This window comes from Pipistrellus kuhlii, unplaced genomic scaffold, assembly GCF_014108245.1.
Source record: "Pipistrellus kuhlii isolate mPipKuh1 unplaced genomic scaffold, mPipKuh1.p scaffold_m20_p_1, whole genome shotgun sequence".
Taxonomy (NCBI): domain Eukaryota; kingdom Metazoa; phylum Chordata; class Mammalia; order Chiroptera; family Vespertilionidae; genus Pipistrellus; species Pipistrellus kuhlii.
The window spans coordinates 39,989,982-40,013,024 of record NW_023425404.1 but is presented as its reverse complement, the minus strand read 5'-3'; the positions used below and the strand labels follow the sequence as shown (position 1 = coordinate 40,013,024).

At 45.5% G+C, this 23,043-nt stretch overlaps 1 protein-coding gene across 7 annotated transcripts in view; it reads left to right on the top strand.

The window, feature by feature from the left end:
• The window catches only part of LOC118720643 (myocardial zonula adherens protein), an 87,672-nt gene that overhangs the window by 5,986 nt on the left and 58,643 nt on the right, over window positions 1-23,043 (top strand). For 5 of the 7 annotated variants that reach the window (XM_045582208.1, XM_036440752.2, XM_036440739.2 and 2 more), the window contains exons 2-3: window positions 8,019-8,105; window positions 21,957-22,112. In XM_045582208.1, the coding sequence (XP_045438164.1) occupies window positions 8,019-8,105; window positions 21,957-22,112 (243 nt within the window). Of the gene's footprint in view, window positions 1-8,018; window positions 8,106-11,510; window positions 11,811-21,956; window positions 22,113-23,043 lie in introns of those variants that run through there. The other 2 variants (XM_036440745.2, XM_045582201.1) reach the window with 2 other exon arrangements.

Sequence of the window (23,043 nt, the reverse complement as noted above, 5' to 3'; positions counted from 1 at the left end):
TAACCTCTTCCGAGATATTCCAAACTGCTCACCATTCCCCAAGCTTTCCACGCAGTTTCTTGCCTTGCTGCCGTTTTCGTACCTTTCCTCTGATGAAGGGTCATCTCCTCCAGGAAGTGTGCCCTGAACCCTCCTCTCCCGTGTGCCCAAGAGGCTTGTGAACCCTGTCATTGTTTGCATCACCCACCTTTAACTACTTCAGGGACCTTCCCTCCCCACGCTACTGTACTGGGTGCTTAAAAAGAGGTGTGTTGCTGAAACTGGTTTGACTCAGTGGATAGAGGGTTGGCCTGCGGACTGAAAGGTCCCAGGTTCGATTCCAGTCAAGGGCATGTACCTTGGTTTCAGGCATATCCCCAGTAGGAGGTGCGCAGGAGGCAGCTTATCGATGTTTCTAACTCTCTATCCCTCTCTCTTCCTCTCTGTAAAAAATCAATAAAAATATATTAAGAAGAGGTGCATCACCAGGGTCCTAGAAAAGCCACACGTAGCATTGGATTGGCAAAGGGGAAAACAGGAAGAGAAGCCTGGGAGGAAAGCCCGCCCATCAATGCTGGCTCACCTGGGCAGGAAGCAGGTGACAAATGGATGGGAGTGCTGGCCCAGGTGCAGAGAGGACTCTGACAGTTCTGGGAAGGCCTCCAATTTTGCAGTTACCTCATCCTGTTGCATAGTTGGAGTTTCATTCCTTTGGTTAAGTCAGTGGTTCTCAACCCTGGTTGTAAACAGCATCACCAGGAAGCTTAAAATATCTGTGCCCAGGCGTCACCCCAGACCTTTCAAACAAGAACTCCAGAGAGCAGAGAACAACATTCGTATTGTTCATGAAGCTTCCCAGGTGACTTCAACGTGCAGCCAAGGATTGAAGTTCCTTCTTCCAGCTTTGCTCTCCCCTTACAGCTTTTGTGGAAATGTAGCCACTCCTGGGACAGTGTTCTGGAAGGGCCCTTTGGCCTCGTGGAAGGGCCAGGCTGTCGGGAGGGGCAGATGGGGGGGTCATACACTGCAGGTCACACTGCTGTCTCTCTGAGCACTCACTTACCTGCGTGCTCTCCCTGATCTTGGCGTTCGCACATTGTGTGCTGGATAGAAGTGAGCCAGCATGACAGGGAGAGAGGTCGCGTCTCCTGTCTATTAATTTTTTCTGGAGCCAGCCCTGACATGGGAAAAAGTGTTCAACTATATAGGTCAGGGGTCAGCACGCTATTATCCATGGGCCAAAATCAGTCCTTGGCCTATTTTGTATTATTTGAGCTAAGCATGATTTTTATAGTGGCCTGGGAAACCTGAATGTTGACTCTCTGGTACTTACAGAAAAAAGTTTGCCCCACCCTGATGCAGATAATCAGGCCTTCAAGTTCAGGGCCACAGCAGAGATAAGAGGCCTATTCCAGAACAGACATGCCTGGTTCCACACTGCTCACCCTGAGCTTTCTGGAGAGTTGATGCTGGTACTGATCAGAGAGGGTGTGGGATCCATCCTCCCACCTCAGCCACAGGGTCCACACCTTCTCTTGTTAGAGGAACTGGGCAAGGGCCCCACCCACAGTCACATTGCAGACTAGGGCTGAGAGAAATGTAAATGCAGTTGGCTAATTTCCTTAGGGAAATCAATGGTCATAAACCGGTTAGTAACACCTGTCTCCTCTCAGGGTCATCTTCTCCACACCTTTTTATTTGAGATGGATAGTTTTCCTCAAGTAAGCCCAGGTGCCTGAAGCTGAGAGCATGATGGCATGTAGATTCCCATCCCCTACTCCTCCATCCCTAGCCCCCCCTCCCCCCTACTTCCCCAGATGGAGACCAGCCCTCTGCCTTCACAAAGGGGTCAGAAACAAGCCCCAGAGAGCATGCTTAGCTTCCAGGAACCCTGAGTTGCAAACAAGGGCTTGCTTGTGTATTTTCTTGTGGCGGAAGTTTGAATGCTTGTGGTGGTGGCTTGAATACTGTCTGCCCTTCTCCTGCTGTCCTTCCCATGGGGATTAGTTTAAAGAAAGAGGGGGGCTCTCTAGGGAGTTTCAGGCATATTCTCTTACTGTGTATTACTATTAGTTCAACCCCGAAAGAAATCCATACTGATATTCACTGAGCAAAGGCCTATGTTGTGTTGATTCTATTTTAAGCACTGTAAGGGCTACCAATTCAATTAGGGCACAAAGCTTGCTCGATCTCTCCATTTTCCCCTTCTGTCATGTTGCAGTGTGTGGGCATAGCAGGAGGTACTCAATAATTGCTATCGAATCACTGAACTCAGGTTTGAGTTTTAGTTCCTTCCTCTAGCCTTCCATTAGAGGCCTTGCTTCTGCAGCAGCCATTTGTAGGTTGTTAGAGGTTGGCCTCTGCCTATTTGCCCATTTTCTGTTCTACTACAGCTTAAGCTGCTGGCCCACTTACCATTCTTAGAACAGGCCAGCTTCTGCATCTTTGACCAGCCGGAAGCAAACACCTTTCATGGTAGCTGTCTGTTATTCTGACTACAAGTTGTCCAAACCTCACTGACTTGAAAAGTTCTTTCTGTACTTCTATACTCATACAAATGTCAACTCTAGGAGCCTTTCCATATATGATCCTGCCTCCAGTTAAGATGATTGTTCTCCTTCCTATATTCCCATCAAGAACACTTATAGAGGGCCTAATATGTGCCAGAAACTATTCTCAGCCCTTGACATGTGCCAGCTACCTTAATCTTCACCACAGTCCTAAAAGAGTGGTTCTGCAGTATTGTTAGCTCTGTTTTACAACTAAGGTAACTGAAGCTGAAGATCAAGTAGCTTTCCAAAGGTTTCAGAGCTAGTCCGTGTCAGGGCCAATATTAGAATCCAGGAAGTGGAGTTCGCCAATCTATCCTGTCCCTCAGGATCTTGTGTTGGTGACAGACACTCAGTGTTCTTGGTTGCCTTGTTTGGGTTGCTTTTGGATTCTGAGCTTCTGGGGGCCTGGCTGTTTCTTTTTCATCTTGGGACCCTCAGAGCCCTTAAAAGTATTTTACCAGTAACTGGGCGATCAGATACACCGAGTCTTTCTTTCTGCTTTTATGCACTGGAGGGGATCCTCACGTATAGCGGTGGCCCAATAGCCGTGGTGTTCAAGATAGGTAATTTTCAGCATTCCTCATTGTTCAGAACACAAGGCTGAGCTAGCCGCTCTGGGAACCCCAGAGAGTAAAGTACCCTACCTGCCTCTCAGGTACTGCCCGGCCTGACTTGCTCTGAGTATTGTGTATCTGAGTTTCAGGAAACCGTTGAGATCAGCATCATCGATGGTTGAGAGATTTGCCTTGATCTTACTCAGTGGGAGATTTCCCCACAAGTGGATTCCTGAAAACAAATGAATAAGGAGAAGTAAACCACACCAGGTCCACCTAATGGGCGCATTTAGGGGTTACTTCTGGTAATGCTTCTGTTGAGGAATTCAGCGTACCATCCAGACCACTGAGATGTTCTGTTTGCTGCTCCAAGGCAGTCCTAGGGGTTTAGGAAAGGTTGATATCTTTCTTCCTATCTTTCTGATACATTGCTCTCAATTTTTATTAGTGCTATCATTAATACTGTTATTATTTTAATTAAAAAGCTTGCAACAATTGCAAACAATGCAGAAATCCCACTTTCTAGAGACTACTGCCACCATCACCAATTGGTTGTGTTTCCTTAAAGACATTTTTTCATATAAATTTATACCAGTGATTTAAAAAACAAAAATGTGCCCTGGCCAGGCGGCTCAGTTGGTTGGATTGTCGTCCTGTACACCAAAAGGTTGTGGGTTTGATTCCCCCAGTCAGGGCACACACCCAGGTTACATGTACAGTCCCTGGTTGGGGTGCATACAAGAGGCAACCGATTGAGGTTTTTCTTTCACATCGATGTTTTTCTCTCTCCCCCACCTTCCTCTCTCTTTAAAAATCAATAAAGAATACCATCAGGTGAGAATTAAACAAACAAACAAACAAACAAAAATGGGGTTATTTTTTCAATGCAGCTTTTTTCCCCCCACCTGACAACATATTTGGCCATCTTGTTAGGAAGGCATCTGATTCGTTCCTGGATTTAAATTGCTCTGTATAGATAGCTAGTCTTCAGTGGCTCAGCCTTGATTAAAGAATGCTAGCAGGGTCCTTAGGGTTTCCATCAAGCAGCTCTAATGATAAGAGTAAACAATCCAGGGCACTCTAAAACTTCCAGATATCTTTGAGGTTCATTTTATTTTAATTCATTATCTGTCACCAGGTACAACTGATAGTTCAGGGAATTGCATTCTATTTACCCTGTGGCTTTGTAAACTCAGGGGACACATGGCTCAGTGAGAGCTATAGGAAGGGTGCTGAGGAATATGGAAGTTTGGGGTGGGCAGATGAAGAATGGCTCAAGCCGAGGAAGGGGACATCTCGCCTTTGGGTGGTGGGACCCCTGGGGACACTTCAGTTTTGTAGTTTATTGCCGTTATGGATTACCCATCCAGGATAATTAACTTACAAAAAAAAAAAATCACAGTTATAATGCCCACTAGATCCAGTGACCAAATTGTTATTTCCATGAAGCAAGAGCTGTGAAACCAAGTAGGCTCATCTCATTTTGGAACTTGTAGGATGATGAGACTATGAAGATAATAATAAAAATCTCTGATGTTGATAGAGGCTTACTATTATATGTGCCAGACATCTTCCTTTTATTCACAGCTTGCCTTTGAGATTCTGAGAGCTCAAATAACTGTCCCATAGTCAATACACATGGTAGGTATTGAAACCTGGGTGTGCATGTTTGCACGTGTGTGTGTGTGTGTGTGTGTGTGTGTGAGAGAGAGAGAGAGAGAGAGAGAGAGAGAGAGAGAGAGAGAGAGAGAGAGAGAGAGAGAGGTGGTACTGGAGAAGAGTACCTTATTTTCTCTGCAGAATTAAACTGTGGATTAGATCCAGCCTATTATGAAGACTGTTACCCTTTGAAGTCTGTGTAAATGCCAACTGGTTTCAACCAGTTCAAGTGGCCTGAAGTCAGAGGGTTGCCTTTCTCCAGAGGGACTAAGATTCCCATCAGTGTTGCTGCCTGTCAGCTAACCTTGGTAGTTAGTTTCTCTTTGGACAACATGACTGGCAGCGTGTTTTGAAAGTTTGGCATACAATTAGCCACCTAAGAGGCAGATAGCCTTGGGACCATTGGGGGACGAAGCTTGCCCTAAGGATGGAGAGAGATCTCGAAATCAAATCATGTGGTTGAAAGAACTGGGATTGTTTAATCTGGAGGAAAAGAGGTTCAGAGGACAGCAGGCCTGTTTAGAAAAAGGGAATTATACTGCAGTCTCCATGGGCAGAGCTAGGTTTATTAGGTTCTGAGGGAACAAGGTAGTTCATTACCCGGAAGTGAGAGGTGCTGGGCAGCAAAATGAGATGCTTCAGAGGGAGGTGATGGTGTATGTGGAAGAGCTAACACGTGTCCCAAATACCCACTTGTACGAAATGTTACCCCCAGACTGGGCACCCATCTGCCAGTTACATTGTTAGCTGTGGGTTTCCTTCATAGTGCTGAACAAGCATAAATGAATCATGATGCTTTGTTACAATTAAAAATGGCAAAGTTAAAACAGAGTGTTCCAAGGAAGAAAGAAATGTCAAGATTTTTTTATGGTAAAAGTTGCATTCTTGAGAAGAATCAGCCCTACATTCTTATTAGCCCCTGGATTGGTCTAAGATAAATATTCCGGATACCATGGAAGTCAGGTGATCTGGACACCTGAACATTCTTTAAGTCCTTCAGGCAGGTAATCACAAGGCTATCTATAGGATCTGTACATCTATATTTGTAGCTATATCTACATCTACGTCTACATCTACATCTATCTCCAGGCATTGTTGCATACCCAGAAAGTTCATAAGTTTAAGTCCTCAGGCTAGTTAAAATAAAATTAATTCTTCATGCTTCAGCCCATTTGGTCCAATCCAGTTTTGCCAGCTTGACTATACAGATCCTGTTTTAAGTCAGCTTAGCTGTACTGACTTCATCTGGTGTTCTTCACTCGTTCCTCCACAGGCTGGCAGGTGGATTTAACTGGCCTTTTTCTACCCCATCCCACCTTGGGCTTCTTTGCTGCAGGGCATTTTTGCTCAGAGACCACCCTGTGGATCAGTGCAGACCCATGACCCTGCAAATCAAGTTGGGAGTATTGTAGTTTGCTGGGGCTGCTGTAAAAAGTACCACAAACCAGGTGACTTAAACAACAGACATGTATGGTCCCACAGTTCTGGAGCTAGAAGCCTAAAACCTTCTCAGGGCTGTGCGGGAGGATCTGTCCCAGGCTCCTCTCCTCAGCATGTTTACATGGTGTCCTCCCAGCATGACTGTCTGTCTCCACATTTCCCCCTTTTTAAGGATATTAGGCATTTTGGATGGGGACCCATGCTAAAGGCCTCATTTTAACTTAATACATCTGTGAGGACCTTGTTTCCAAAGAGGGTCACTTCCTGAGGTGCTGGGGTTAGGACTCTAACATTTGGATTTTAGGGAGACATAAATCAATCCATAACAGGGCCAGGCAGCACTTCCGTAAGCTGAACCCATGCAGCTGTGGGCTGGGTGCTCTGGGTGCTGCTGGAACCTCCTTGGGCTTCCCCCCTCCCTAGATATATTTCTGTTGATTTCAGAGAGGAAGGGAGAGGGAGAGAGAGATAGAAACATCAATGATGAGAGAGAAGCATTGATTGGCTGCCTCCTGTACGCTCTCTACAGGGTATTGAGCCCCCAACCCAGGCATGTGTCCTGACCAGAAATCAAAATGTGACCTCCTGGTTCATAGGTCGATGCTCAACCACTGAGCCATGCTGGCCTGGCTTCTTGGGCTTTTTTATTTTATTTTTTATTTTTTTTAAATATATGTTATTGATTTTGTACAGAGAGGAAGGGAGAGAGGTAGAAAGTTAGAAACATCGATGAGAGAGAGTCATCGATCAGCTGCCTCTTGCAAACCCCCTACTGGGGTTATGCCCGCAACCAAGGTACATGCCCTTGACCGGAATCGAACCCAGGACCCTTCCAGCTCTATCCATTGAGCCAAACCGGTCTCGGCTCCTTGGGCTTTTTTAATGGCAGGATCATTTCTCCCTGGGAAATGTCACAGCAGGACCATCCTGTGACATTAGGGTAAAATAGACATCATGTGTCATTAGTATATTCTCATTGTTTTGCAAACACCACCACCATCTGTCTCCAGAATTTTTTTTTTTTTCCTTCTCAATCGGAAACTTCATACCCATTACGTAACAAGTACTCATTCTTTTCTCTTCACCTTCTGGCATAATGGATGCCAGGTGGTCTGGACCCGTGAACATTCTTTCTTAAGTCCTTTAGGTGGGTAATCAAAAGGCTACCTATAGGATCTATGTCTGTATCACCATTCTGCTTTCTGTCTCTATGAATTTGTATTATTGGCTTATTTCGTCCAGCATAATATCCTCAAGTTTACTCATGTAGCATGTGTCAGAATTTTCTTCCTTTTTTAAGGATGGTATTTCTCTGTACATACTACATTTTATTTATCCCTTATCCATTAATGGACATTTGTGTTGTTTCTACTATTGTGAATAATTAAAAGTATGAATATGATTGTATAAACTTAAAAAAAAACACCTGTGATTAAATGAGCATATTAAAAAATTTCAATATATTGTCAAGTAGAAAGCAACCTCATACTCCAGTCGTCACTGTGTGTATTTTGGCCTCTATCCCTCTAGCTGTATATGCATATGGACTATGCATGTGAAATAAGGTTATTCTATATATACTATTTGCCCTTAAAAAAAATGGTTGGAAAACTATGAAGTCACTCAGTGGTTTCCCTGCTTTGAGCAGCAGTGTGGCGCATGTCGGCGATGTGCAGGCGAAGGCTGGTCTTCCCTCAGTCCCTGTGTGGTTGGAATGATTACCCTCATTGCAAAGTCAGGGAAATGGGCTCTGAGAAGCACAAGATTGCCCAGTTCCTTCTACCCCAAACGCAGGTTCCTAACTGGCCTCTCTCTCTCTCTCTCTCTCTCCCAGGCAAACGTCTGCAGACTGCGGCTGACCGTACCTCCCGAGAGCCCCGTCAGTGAGGAAAGTGAGAAGAAGGTGGAAAGAAAAGAGCAAGTAAGGCATTTCTGAGGCAAAGCTGTGACAAGTTCTTCTCTTTGCACTCCTTTATGTAGGCCCCTTCCCCGCCCGCCATCTCTCTAGACTCTCAGAGCCAAGTGTCAGCGGCCCTGCTGAGGGGAGGGCTCTCCACCTTGCACCCCATTGTCTGTCCTCCAGAAGCCAGACTGCTCTGACCGCTGGCTCTGCCACCCTCGCCCCTGCCTTGCTTCCTGTGAACACTGGCCCTGTGTTGGCTTTAGTGACAGGTGCTGGGGCAGGGAACGTGTTTTTCCTGAGAGAGTGCAGCCCGGCAGAGTCAAAGGGCCCATTGTGAGCTGCCGGCGGGGCCTGGCCTTTCTGTGCAGCTGGAGCTGGAGCCAGTTCACGCAGTGGAGAGGCCACCGGAGAGGAGAAGCCCAGCAGGCACTGGGGTGTGGGGCAAGGGCACTTGGCTGCGGGTCGGAGGGAGCAGGCATTCCTGTGCCAGCGGCTGTGCTCAGTGCTGGGCCATGGAGATAAGTCTGACCTTGCCCTGGCCTCAGGGAAACTTGCAGTGTTCCAGGCGAGACAGACATGTGAGTAAACAGTGATGATGTGATGCTTCGTTTCAGCACCAGGAGGTGTTAGAAGGGCTCTGGGAACACGGGAAGGGGGTAACAGACTGCTTGGGGTGGGGGTGACATGGAAGCGGAGGCTTACAGGTACACACGGCAGATCCTGCTCACCTCTAGGCCTGTGGTCCTGGGCAAGTCATTGTTCTCATTCACAAACAGTTATGGGGTACCTATTGTATTTTAGGCACTCTTCTAGACACTGTGAGCATAGTAATGAGCAAAGCAGTAAACAAACAAACAAAAAAGTCCATCATTGACAGGACTTAATATAAGTTCTATTGGGAGAATAACAAAAATTTAAAAATGAAGCAGCATTTCTAGTTTAGAAGGTAGTAAGTGCCGATGGAGACAAATTAAGCTAGAGAAGGGGATAAGAATACCAGTGTGTGGGTAGTAGGTTTTTTTCCCCTGCATGTATTTTATGTAAGTGTAAAATAAAAACAATAAACTATGATATAACATAACTTTTATACATGAAATCATAAACAATACCGACTCAGAATACAAGCCGTGCTTTGGGAATAACCAATTGTGTGGGCACCTATGAAAAAAGAAGCTTTTTCTTGTCTGGTAAATAGTTGATAGCATCCCCAAATTTACTGTAGGTCTTTGTCTCCTTCCCCTCTCCTACACCCCTTTTCTACCCACCTGCTGTCAAGGACAAAGAACCATCTGTGCTCATGCAAATGATAAATGACCAGGAAAGGAGGTAGGGAGGAAAGAAAATGAGGTTATGACTAGAGCAAGGTGAGAGAATGTGAAGTTGCTTATCTGCTGGAAAAGAGGATGAGTCCCACTGGAAGGATCCTGTAAAATAGCTGGTTCCAGGTTGGAGCAGGGAGAGCACCAGGTGAGCCTGGGACATCACCCGCTAGAAAGCAAGGGAGCATCAAAGGCGAATGGGGTCATAGCAAAGGACCCGGGAGCTGGTGTGAAAGGTCTCACACTGGCAAACATGGGACAGTTTGAGCACCAAAGAGAATAGTGACAGTAATGGGCTACGACACATTGAATGATAAAAACAACCTTCATGAGTGTATTGTAATAATCAGGGAGAGAGAGAGAGAAATATATATATATATATATATATATATATATATATATATATAGAGAGAGAGAGAGAGAGAGAGAGAGAGAGAGAGAGAGGGAGGGAGGGAGGGAGGGAGAGGGAGAGGGAGAAGAGGAGGGGAGGGAGAGAGGGAGGGAGAGATCTTTATAGAACATCAGCTGATACTTTTAGAAAATCTGTTTTGTCACTCTTAGGCTGAGTCATCAATAGACGTGATTAATAGGTGAGCGATTATTGTGGAACAGTATATTCACATAGTCTCACAGATTGCTTGCTGATTTAAAAGGTACAGAGGGTCCTAGGCGGTTTGGCTTAGTGGGTAGAGTGTCGGCCTGTGGACTGAAGGGTCCTGGGTTTGATTCCCGTCAAGGGCACATGCCCAGATTATGGGCTCGATTCCCAGTAGGAGGCAGGAGGCAGCCGATCAACAATTCTCTCTCATCATTGATGGTTCTGTCTCTCTCTTCCTCTTTCTTCCTCTCTGAAATAAATCAATATATGATCCAGTTTAGGAACCAATAGTGGGATGGCCTGATCCTATGTGATTTCTGAGGTGGTCCCAGTAAAAAGTATGCAGTGTTACCTTTGTAATATTCATGCCAAACTTGCTTAACTGAACCTAGTAATAAGGAAACAGAAAAAGCCAAAACGTGGGACTATCTGCAAAACAATTGGCCAGAATCTCTTAATAAATTCAATGTTATTAAAAAAAAAAAAGATGAGAATCTGTTAGAGATAAAAGAGACTTAACATCAAATATAATAGGTGAACCTTGATTTGATCCTGGATGAAAAAAAAACAAAAAAACTCTGTAAGAGATACATTGGAATAATTAGCTCTGAACATTCTCCAAAGAAAACATTTGGGGCTAATAGCTTGTAACCAAAAGAGAGCAGGGGTGGCCTGGCTTCGGCCACAGGATCCTTGTTGGTGACCAGGACTGAGTGGGGCCCTATCGTTGCTGGGAGTGTGTGTCCCCCCAATGTCCTCTCTGTCCCTTTCCTGTCTGTCCCCTTTAGAGCTGATAGGTTTGTAAGAGAAATGGGCCTGGGCTATGGCCAGGGGCACATGGATAGCTTAGCAAGAAGGGACGCAGAAGGACCTACTAGGGATCATGCCCTGACTGGGAATCTAACCGTGACCTCCTGGTTCATAGGTTAACACTCAGCCACTGAGCCACACTGGCCAAGCTCAGAGGAGCACTTTTTGAAAAAGGTCCCAAACAGTGAGTGACGGGGCAGGCCTTGGTGGCTGTCCCCTTGTGCATGGCGGGGGAGGTGGGGGACTTGCTCTGTTGAAGTGACCCGTGCTGCAGGCCTGGGGGGATGTTTATGCAGGGTTCCCGGTGCTGACACTGGGGCAGTGGGAAGCTCTGGAGGGCACATCATCGCCGTTAAAGAAGAACCAGGCACTTTTCCCTGTCAGGGAGTTGGTAACCAAGTTGTGTACTGATTTGCCTATTTGTCTTGAACAGTGCTTTTCAAACATTTTAAAGCAATTGAATTCTCTCCCCCCCGCCCCCTTCTGATCAAAATGTTATCCCAAGCCCATGGATATAATCAAGACAAAAGTGATGATGGTGAAGATCAGAGTCCTCCCAGTTTCCCTTGACCCTGCTCTCCGGGCCCCCTCCTGCCTGAGAACTCCAGGAGCACAGGGCAGGAAACTAGATCCTGTGCCGTGATGCCGCTCATACTGGGCGGACCAGGTGTGCAGCCGGAGTGGCCGTCTGTGATGCATTGGTGACTCACTGCAGAAGAACTGGGGTAGAGAGGAGGAGGTGGGGCTGGCTCTTTCCCCAGGACTGAAGTCCTTGGGTGGTGGCAGCACTCGAAGGCACGGGTGGTAACTGTGAGGCTGCTCTGGGTCATTTCGTCACCAGTCCTGGCGGGGTTCCTGGTTTGAAGTCACTGGGAGCCAGAGGCAGGCACCAGTGGGGAGGCCCTGGGGGTGCCACCACCTCTGATGTGCCTTCTGCGTGGCAGCCCCTCTCTGGGATATCGTAGCCCACCCACCTCCAAGATGCCAGGAGTTCTGGTGAGATGACTTTGGTATTTTGGGAGGGGTCTGTGGTGTGCAAAGGCTGGGGCCTGCAGCTGGCTGAGAGGTGGAGGCAGGAAGGTGTAAATGGCCCAAGTGGCTTCTGATGAGGAGCAACTTCTCGGAGGACTTCCAGGGCCCTGTCAGGGCTGCAGCTGGCTGGGCCTTCCTCTTTCCACAGCCACGGAAAATGCGTAGTGTACTTTGAGGATGTGAGATGACGTGGAGTGGCCGGCCACACATAGATGCCACTGCCAGTGGGGCTGTTCTTCTGTCCACTGTTCCCACGTCACCAGAGAGGGGATTCCTCGCAGTGGATGGGTGTGGCACATGGTACAGGCTGCCCAGCTTCACAGTGGTGTGTCTGGAGGTTCTGGGGCCGGCACCACAGCGGCAGTGACTTTTTCTGGAGTCATGGGGCTATGGGGTGGATGTGGGAGGCTGTCTGCTCCTTTACTTTCCCTTACAGGTGATGTCAGCTGCCCTGAGGCTGTTTTCTCAGGCCTCAGATGACCTCTCAAATACTGTCCCTGCTCCTCAGTTTCTTCATCTTTCACACAGGCACAATAATGTCTGGTTGTAAAGAGCAAATGAGCTAATATAGGCCATGGGCCCGATTCAGTGTCTGGCCTATAAAAAGGAGTGGAGTGGCAGTGATTGGATGCCTGATTCTTCCCTTTGACGCCCACAACTGTGATTCTTGTTCTTTGCTTTTCTCCCTCGGACCCTCCTGGAGCCGGTCCCTTCCCTGGAACAGCCCAGCCTGCATCTCCCTTACCCTCTTGGGCTGTGCCTGCTGCATCGCCTTGATGCCATTATGTCCTTTTCCATAAATCTGAGTATCCCTCTGCCCATACCACCAGGCCTGGCCCCTTCTCCCTGCCGGACCTTACCTCTGAGAACTCATCCTTACACAGCTCAGAGCCACCACAGGAGGATGCCCACCAGGCCGCCAGCTCTGCTCTCCTGAGCTCTGTCCTATGGATGGCCTCCCTGGCTCTCAGTGTTCTCGACATGGTGGTGTTTTTATGTACAGGATACAGATATTTTAGAGTTTTAGCATTATTTTTAGTATTAAAATATGAAATCTGGATTTCATGGTTTTATATGAAAAGATTTGCCCGTAACGTTCTGGGCTTCCTTTAAATTTAAATGGAGTATAGGTACACCATTCAGAAACTGTCCTGACCCTGACCAACAGGCCGCCAGGGCATCTTGCATCCCCATTCCCCAGTTACAGCGAGAATGGCTGTCCTGTCTTAGGTTTGTTCGGCCAGTGTATTTCCCTCAGAGCCACTGGGGTTTCATCTATTTCCAGAGCACTCTGCTGGAGTCATCCTGGAAATGGGGCAGGGCATTACGGGGAATACAAAGACAGTGTGTGGGGTTTGTGGGGGAGGGGAGTGGGAGAGAGGGAGGCTGGTGCCAGCACCCAACTCCCTGTCCTTCACTGGAGTCTGACCCCTCCCTCTATTTCCTCCAGAGCCAAGCCCCTTCTCTCTCAGAGCCTGTCCCCTCTTCTCTAGGAAAATTTAGTTGTTTTGGAACCTTCTTCCCCAGACAACCTGAGAGATTCAGTCTTGGGCATAGGCCCTCTCTCAGATAAAATATCAAATGAAGACAAAGGATAGACGAAAAGGATCATATCTCTTCTTTTAAATAAAATAATTATATTTTGTTGTTCAAAAAAAAAAAAAAAAAGCCAAAATATCAGTATTTGGGGTTGTTTCCAGTGTGGCACCCTGTTTGGGTAGCAGGACTCAGAGCCTGCTGGCCAGTTCCTCTCAGTCCACCTGAAACCAAGTCAATATTATCTCCTTTTTTATTTCCTGGTTGGCCTGCCCTCACTGGACAGGTTCACTTATTACCTTCTAAACCCATGGCCTCTACTTCCTCCCAGAACCCTTGCTAAGGCCCTCGCCCAGGCCTGGGATCTCTTTTAGCCATCTCTCAGTTTACCGATGTCTTCCTTGTCCCTCAGGTCCGCTTCCCCAGGAACTGCCCTGACTGCCCGTGCCAGATTGTCTCTCTGGCACTATAGGTTCACAGGCTGCCCCTCACCTGGCACCTGGTCACCTGCTGCTAACAACTCCCACATGTCTACACACACATTCCTGCGAAATTTGTGTACAACATATATTTATACATATCTACACACACATAGAAATTAGGAGGTGTCTTTGTTTTTACCTGGCGCCTAGCACCTGCCTTACTCATAGTTTGTGCTTAATGAATGGCTGTTGATGATGACGATTCATGGCTTTGTGTTTGTTTCCTAGGTTAGCTGCCATAACAAAGGACCTCAGACTGGGTGGCTTAAAATAACAAAGATTTATTGGCTCCTGGTTTTGGAGGCTGGAAGTCTGGTATAAATAAGGTGTCACTCAGCAGGGCCATGCTTTCTTTGAAGGCTCTGGGGATGAATCCTTCCTCACTGCTTCCAGCTGCTGGTGGCTTTTGGCAGTCCTTGGCTTGCGGCAGCATCCCTCCAGCCTTCACCTTGTGTTTCCCTGTGTATGTGTGTCTCTGTATCCAATTTTTCTCCTCTTTATAAGGACACTGATCATATTGGATTAGGGCCCACTCTAATGATCTCATTTTAACTTGACCCTAGCTCTAAATAAGGCCAAATTCTGAGGTATCTGGGTTTAGGGCACTGCCATACATTTGTTTGTATATCACAGTTCAACCCATAATACATTTTTTTGTAAAATATAATCACCTTAAATTGTACAAACAACTCCGATGAATTAGCCATGGACTTTTGTTTATTAAAAAATCAGTAATAACTTAGGAGAGGAAAAGTTGGTTATTTTGTAGGCACACAGTTCATGTTGAAAAATTGGTAAGTGTGCAATATAATCTTTATAAAATTGTTGAACACTGAAATTAATATTGGTGGGTAGATAATTTTGAAACTAAATTCCTATGATTTTCGAAGAACTTCGTGAATGCACATATCTGTATTTCTATCCAAATAAATATGCAGTGCATTCTTAAGTAACACACATACTCTTACACATAGAGAAGTAAGAAACAGACACAATGCCAACGATTACAGCCTTACCATGTTGAATCAAGGTCTCACCGTATAGTTGAATTTTTGAGAATGTGATCTGAACTTTGCTGATTTTGAGTCCGTGATGGTGAAGCCTTTTGCAAATTGACAAAGTAGTTTGAAGCAGATAATATTTGAAGTAGCTCTTAGTATTCCCCCATCGTAGGTGTCCTTCAGTGACCTGTGTTTTGAAAGAATCTGTTTCTCTCTAGACCTTTGAGGGCTCTGAGTGAGGGAGAGCAGATATATGTACACTCAGGGAAAGTCGGGAGCTTTCATAGCCTAGTAAAATGTTGAAAAGGAGGCAACCCTTGCCCTGGGTTTTATAGCCCCCTTTCCTTTAGAGCCCTGGGTGAATAAGCCTGAGTTCCTGCCTTGGTGTGACTGTTTACACAATATCACGGGCTGTTGCCAGGTGAGGGAGTGTGCTGCCATGATTCAGGTGGGGGTGGGGCTGGGGCTGCCCTGCTGATAGCGTGCAGGATCTACACTTCTCCCAGGGAGGATGGAAAGAGGCCTGGGTTCTAGTCCTGGCTCCCTTACCAACTGAGGTAGTGTTGGGCCAGTCAAGACATCTCTAGAGGCCTCACTTTCCTCTTCCAACAAATGGAAACATTCGCCTAGAACCAGGGAGTATGTAGAGAAGTGCCACCGGTAAAAACGCCACCAGTAAAAGTGCCACCAGTGGCTGTGGCTTCCATGGACCAGGCTGGGTGAGCTGCCCAGCAGTGCCCGCAGCCCCACAGCTCTATCAGATGCTGAGGAGGGGCGGGTTTACAACTCCCCTGGACTCTACAACTTTTTCCATTTTTCTAACTTCTGAGACTGTGATTCTCTCCCAAGTCAAGTCAAGAGGTGAGTCAATTTGATGACTGTGATCCATGGTAGGCAAACTGCAGTTCTCGAGCCACATGCAGCTCTTTGGCCCCTTGAGTGTGGCTCTTCCACAAAATGCCACGGCCTGGGCGAGTCTGTTTTGAAGAAGTGGCATTAGAAGAAGTTTAAGTTTAAAAGATTTGGCTCCCAAAAGAAATTTCAATCGTTGTTCTGTTGCTATTTGGTTCTATTGACTAATGAGTTTGCCGACCACTAAATGTGGTGGTAATAGCAAAAAGATCCAAGGAAAGGGAAGTGGACAGACAGATAGAAGCATCCAGAGAAACATGTAGACTTAAGTAGGAACGCAGATCCTCAGAAATGTAAAGACACCACTACCAATAACAGAATCTGTCAGTATCTACTAGTCTGCCCACTGCCTGCTGGTGTGTGTGTGTGTGTGTGTGTGTGTGTATATATATATATATATATATATATATATATATATATATATATATATGTTCTTCTGTGAATTCCTTAGAACAACCTTTTGAAATTGGTGGCATTATCTCCTTTTTACTGCTCAGGACTCTGAAACTCAGTGAATTAAATAACTTATACATAGAGGATTTGCAGTTACAACCGGCGTCTATGATGTGACCCTGTTGTCATGGGAACGCTGATTTGTACACTTTCTCCTATGAGGAAAAGTCTGTTTAGGAGATTTAATCAGTCAAGGTTACCTAAGGTGTCCACTGCACCATTGGGATCCAGAAAAGAAGTTTCTGATCACTCTCCCCCATGTCCTTCTTTCCCCCTCCCTACCTCCGTGGGTTGTGAGGCCTAAGCATCTGTTGTCTGCTCAGAACTGTAAAGTAATATCTTTAAGAAGTTACCTCCTATCAGGATACTATCATTAGAACTACACTCTTTGGCATTTCTGGGTAACTAGAAGTTTGTTTTGTTTTGTTTTGTTTTGTTTTTCTTCTCAGAGGTAAGTATTCAAAGTGGTTTGTTTGTTTTTTCTTTCCCCAAGCATGATTTTACTTAGGAAGGGGTCTCTATTCAGTCTGTGAGATACACAGAAATAAATATCTCAATAGCCAAAGGTTTCCATTTCTCTGAGGAGCCTGGGCTGCCCCTCCCCTATTTCTCAGCTGTGGCTCAGCTGTCATGTTCCTTTGCGTCCCAAAAAGGCAAAACAATGTCAAGTGTAAGTAATGACCAGGGGCCAATAATTTGCTGTGAGGGATGCACAGGTCAGACAGGTCAGGCCACATTCCTGAAAGTGCCCTGCTGCCTGAGGGTGGAGAGCATGCCCAGTGCCCCAGCACTCAGCTGGCTCTGGGTCAGCTGCTGCCCTCTGGCTGGAAGACAAGAGTCATTCAGTTCATGTTGTGGTCCATCTTTGTTGTATTGGCAGCCTGAAGGTGGGACCAGCTGGCCTTCTGGGCCCTTGGGGTCAGGGGCTGGCTGTGGCCGGCTGCCAACGTCAGTTTGGATTTATGTTACATTGTATTTCTGCTGTTCTCTATCTCCCCCCAAACCCTTCTTGTCCAAGGACTTTCTTCCTTTGCACAGATCAGTGTCTGAGATGACCAAACACTCCAAATATTCGGGCATAGACCTGATTCTAAATAGTCTACACTTCTTTCCTTCAAAATGTATTTAGCGAGCATCTATTCATGCTGAGTATCAGGAATAGAGCAGCGAAGATAGTCAATACTGTCTCTGCCTCAAGAGAGCTTATCTCCTTGTAAGATCACATATTTTGATTTAGAGTTTGGAAAATATAGTCACCTGTCACTGGCCTCACTGAAGCCCACGTAGCAGGGAATTAGGCTGAGTTACTTTTTTATGGTTTCTCCTTCTTTCTAAGGCACTGGTTGCTAAATATATTTTTAGTTACGAGCCTGTAAGTAAATTTTAAGTTCTGAGTATATCTGGGAAACAGTCTATGTTTTAATGATTATGGCTGTTGTTAATTCTGCTGCATTTCACCTAGGGATTCTGAGATGGCCTTTGTGTTGGTTGTTTCCTTTTCCCTTTTTGGCGATAACTTTCTTTTCATTCCATACATGTATTAGGGCTTTTGCTTTCAGAGATTTTACCTAGTATTGTTTCAGGCCCTGGAGGCTGTTAATAGGCCTAGTGTACATGTTTTAAAAATGTTTTTTTTTTTTAAATACTAAGCATCATTATAAAGAAGTTTTTAAAAACTTAACTATGGGGAATTTCAAACACAAACAAGAAGAGACTAAAGTGTGTAATGAATCATTGACCCTTCACCCAGCCCCGGCAACCCTCAACCTCCTATCTACACCCCATCTACTTCCTCCACCCTGTATTCTGATGTCATAAATATTTAGTTATGTATATGTCTCTGAAAGATAAAGGCTATCTCCTCATATAATCACAATGTCATTCTTATGCCAAAAAAGTTAATATTTATCTTACTGAGAGATATTTTAAAGGATAGAAGTGGAGGAACATTTAGCCACATAGTGCCAAAAGTCACTCTTTTCTTTTTTCCTGTATTCTCCCATTTTGATTAAAATGATAGCACTCTCAGCTCCTTTGCAGCTTTACTGGATATCAAATTTATGATTGGGGCAAAACCATCAGATCCCTGTTCCACCATCTAAGAGGACACAAGGATGTCTCTTTCAGCTGGACCCTGTGTACACACTCTGGGTAATTCCCAGAACCTCTGCCAGCTTCTAAAGCTTCCTCTTCATTCAGCAAATTTTTATTGAGAAACTCATTGCATGTTAGATGCCAGGAATTATGGTGGAAAAGAAGACACACAGGGCCCTAGAATTATTGGAGCTTTCCATTGATAGGGGCAGGCCTTCCATATATAACAATCCTAATAGTCACTTCATTATGGTTGTGGTTAGCTCAAAGACCCAAGCAGGTGGAAGGATCAGTGAAGATGTCCTTGAGGGAGGGCCTATCAGAGCCCTGCAGACAGAGCAAATAGCCAGTGTAAATGCCCTGAGGCAAGAAGGAAGATGGTTGATGAAAGGACAGAAAGGAGGCAGTGAGGCTGGAATGGGGCAGAGGCTGAGGGGGAGATGGACCATAGGAGGCTGGAGGAGAGCCTCCTCATCCTGGGCCCGCCTCTTCCCAAAGGCCCAGGACCCTGCGGTCTGGGCTGCCACATGGAGATGTGAGTTTCAGTTTCTCTTCTGACTCTTGGCTACATTGAAAGCATTATAGTCAAAGAAGGAGCTTACATTTGAGGGGACATGAACAGGCACTTGAATGCTGCCACCTTGGAAGCACTAATATTCACACAGGAGGGTTATTATGAGGATTAAAAAATATTGTTTAATAAAATGACTAGACAACAAACATTTTCCCCTTCTCCTTCTTCATAAATGTTCCTTCCCTCTCCCTTCACAGCCCAGCAGCTCCTCACACGGCCTCAGGAGCCCTCTCCTTGTGGTGATCCTGCTCCTGAACAGAGTCCTGGGCTGGGCCCTTCCCTCTGGGCCTTTTATTTTCACCCTGATTTTGTAATAATTTTTGTCCTATGAAAATTGAAATAAAAATTATTAATTCAAACATAATGCCTTTTTTAGCCCCCCAAATCAAAGAGTATAAAGGAGTATAAATGGAAAAAAAAATGATATCCCATATTACTGAGGAAACTGGCTTTAAAGGTTTGGATGACATCTTTCTAGATGTTTTATACACACAAGCACACATTGTTTAAAACAAAAAATGGGATATGAAAATTAGCATTTTTTTACTTAAAAGATCTTCATATCTTTCCATGTGTGTAACTTTTTAATATATATTTTTTATTGATTTATGACAGAGAGGAAGGGAGAGGGATAGAGAACTAGAAACGTCGATGAGAGAGAAACATCGACCAGCCGCCTCTTGCACACCCCCTACCTGGGATGTGCCCGCAACCAATGTACATGCCCTTGTCCGGAATCGAACCTGGGACCTTTCAGTCTGCAGACCGACCCTCTACCACTGAGCCAAACCGGCTTCGGCCATGTATGTAACTTTTTAAAATATATATTTTATTGATTTTTTACAAAGAGAAAGGGAGAAGGATAGAGAGCTAGAAATGTCAATGAGAGAGAAACATCGACCAGCTGCCTCCTGCACACCCCCCACCAGGGATGTGCCCGCAACCAATGTACATGACCTTGACTGGAATCAAACCTGGTACCTTTCAGTCCACAGACCGACTCTCCATCCCCTGAGCCGAACTGGTTTCGGTGTGCATAACTTTTAGATCCATGACTCCTCGAGCAGTGCTTCGCAGACCCTGTAGTCCTTGTTGGTATGTTCCTCCGTGGTGGTGGCCCTTATTTCCCCTCGTGTGCAGGGAGGCAGAGTCCTCTGTGCCCAGCCCACCTGAGTGTTTTCCTGGATGCTAATCCACCCGTGGAGGGTGTGCTTTGCAGTAATGCATCTCACCAAAGCCTGATGTCGTCACCAGCTTGTTTTGCAGGAACCGGGTGGAGTCCGTGGCTGAAAGAGCATGCTTTTGTTTCCTGGTCCAGGGGGAGTTTCATTAGAGCGTTTCCTCTTCCTAATTCCATGCCCAGTAAAGCAGGGATATCTAACCCCAGCTTGTCACTCCACCAAGACCCGTTTCACAGTCCTCACCTCAATTTGATGGACAATTTCAAGAGTTCATCAATGCCTGTGGGAAAAGGGTGAGGGACTCAAGTGGAAGTATTTTCCAGAATCAAAGGGAGAGGGCCAGAGTTCTTCATATCCCATGTTTCTCCAAGTATGTGCAGAAGGGTAGGAAGCAATGAATGTTTTGTTGTCTTACTTTTTTAAAAAGCTCACATCACCAGTATGAGCAAACAATATGAAAGGGTAGACAGTAAAATAATTGACAGTTATCCTGATCTCTAGCTCCCCTGTACCACCTGCTTTCCTTCCTTCGGGGTCATCACTATTAATCATTTGTCATATATCTTTCTAGACTTTTCTAAATTTTGAATGGGATTTTAAAGTACTTCTTATTCTTCCACAAATGAATGGTTTTAAAAATGCAAATGACAGTTTGATATGTCAAACACATTTCCTGGGAAGAATTTATGCAAAGGTGACCTGGAAATGAGTGGGAAAGCAGAGTGGCTGTGATGGAACCTAGGCTTCTGCGCTGTCATTGTTGAAGTACCAGGATCATCCCCCCCACCACACCCCAGGAAAACTGGGGCTCCACCAGGTTGTCTATGAAATCTCAGTCTCTAGCCTTGCTTGTTTTCTTGCTCCTTCCTTTCGATGTTGGGGAGGCCCCTACTCTGTCCCCTGACATATAACAAAGCCTGCGAGTGGGGAGATATACTTAGTGCAGATGGAATTGAGCTTGAATCTAGATGTGTGACTTATCTGAACATTAGTTTTACTTTCGCTTTCTGGGCTACAAAGTAGAGAAGACAATCACTATGTCTCAGAGTGGCTGTGAGGATTAAGTGTGCTAAGGAGCAGTTCTAACTTATAGTGTGTACTCCACAAATCTTAATTTCTTTTTCTCCTGCTTCTTGAGCCTTTATTCTAGAAAGGTATGTTAAGACTTGGACATATTACCTCTTTCTAAAGGTATTTGCACTCCAAAGCTGATCAAAACTTTACCTGAAGAAATTAAGGAGTCGGAAGATTCTTGTTCAGTGAGGTTATATCCCTCTGCCTGGTTTTTCGGAAATATTTCATGAATAGTCACAACAGGTTGTGTACTCACCCCACATCCTTTTCTCAGAGCTGGTCCCAGGATCAGACCTAACTTCAGAGGACAATTTGGCTGCCAGAGGGTGGCCAACATTTCCCGCAAGGTATCTCAACCCCATGCACTTCAGGCCACATATTTAGTGAGGAGGTTGAAGGCACACAGAGCAACTGGTATAAGGGGGAAAACAGCATTACCAAGAATGTCAGAGTTCAGACACTTGCTCTTGTTATTGGGGACAACACAAGTCTAGCCCTTTTGTGTGAATTAGCAAAAGGCTCCTCTGGGAAGATGGAGCTGTGCAGATGCACTTCTAGGTGGATGGACAAGGCCTTGGAGAAATTAGAGAAGGGTACTGTTCCTCAAGGGTAAAGGCAGGTTCTGTCCAGGCCCAGTGCAACTTGGTGAGCAGAGACTGGGTTTCTGCTGGCCTCTCTGTCCGGGGCCAGGCAACCCAGTGCTGGGCACAGCATGCATAACCATAAACCGTGGGCCTGTTTTTACAGCTTTCTTCACAAGGCCTAAAGAGTTATGATTCCTTTCTTTTTTTACCCCTTTCCAGCATCCTGACCCAAGCAATGGGGAACCAACCAGGAAACTTCCTCAGGGCGTTGTCTATGGCGTGGTGCGAAGATCCGATCAAAATCAGCAGAAAGAAATGGTGGTGTATGGGTGGTCCACCAATCAACTGAAAGAAGAGATGAATTACATCAAAGATGTGAGTCACTTAAGGATTTTTTTTGTTTTGTTTCTTGTTTATACTCTTTCTGTAGCATGCAAGAGGGCGGAGTTGGAGTATTGATGTGAATGTAACACACATTTTGGAAGAATTCTTAGCGTTAGCACTTTGGATGGGAATGTTTCTACATATCTTTATGGTCCTGTTAAGAGTACAGATGTAGTTCTTCAGTGAGGTCTATAGTGAGCTTCTGGGTGTTACTTAGTAGCTCTGCTCAGGAGAACAATGACTTTCTTTCTTTGTGTATGGTATGGGGGCTCTTAATTGGCTTTGCTTATCATGTTGGACATTCCTAATGCATGAGTTTGGATAACTGTATGCATTTGGATGATTTTGGATGCAGGTAACAGAAAAGCCAACCCAGAAGGGCAACTTGTCTCATGTAGGGATTGGTCTAGGGGTAGGTGGCTCTAGGCATGGCATTTTCCAGGCTCTGGTCTACTTCTCTGAGTTTCCCTTGGTTCTTTTCTCCTTCAGCCTCAGGCTCATAGTCTCTGAAAACATGCCAGTGTCCAGGGAAGAAAAGGAGTTTCTCATCTCTGATCACTCTTTAAAGGCTCTCCATTAAGCTTCTCCTATGTCTCACGGACCAGGACTTGGTCACGTGCCCATTCCCAAATCCATCACTGGTGTGGGAAATGGCATGACTCAGGCTGGTTAGGACCAATCAGTTGGTTTGAAACAGATGCTGAAAAGTCAACCCCATAGACATTGTTAAATCCAGACCAATCAATGCCATTTCTTTGTATTTAATATTACATTTCAATCTTTTTAATTCATGTGTGTTTTTTAAAGAAAATTTGGAAAATACAAAAATGTAATAAGAAGAAAACAAAATCACTGTAGTTCCACCCATTCAACCAGAGCAGTAATTAGCATTTTGAAGCATTTCCTTTTAAAATTTTTGTAT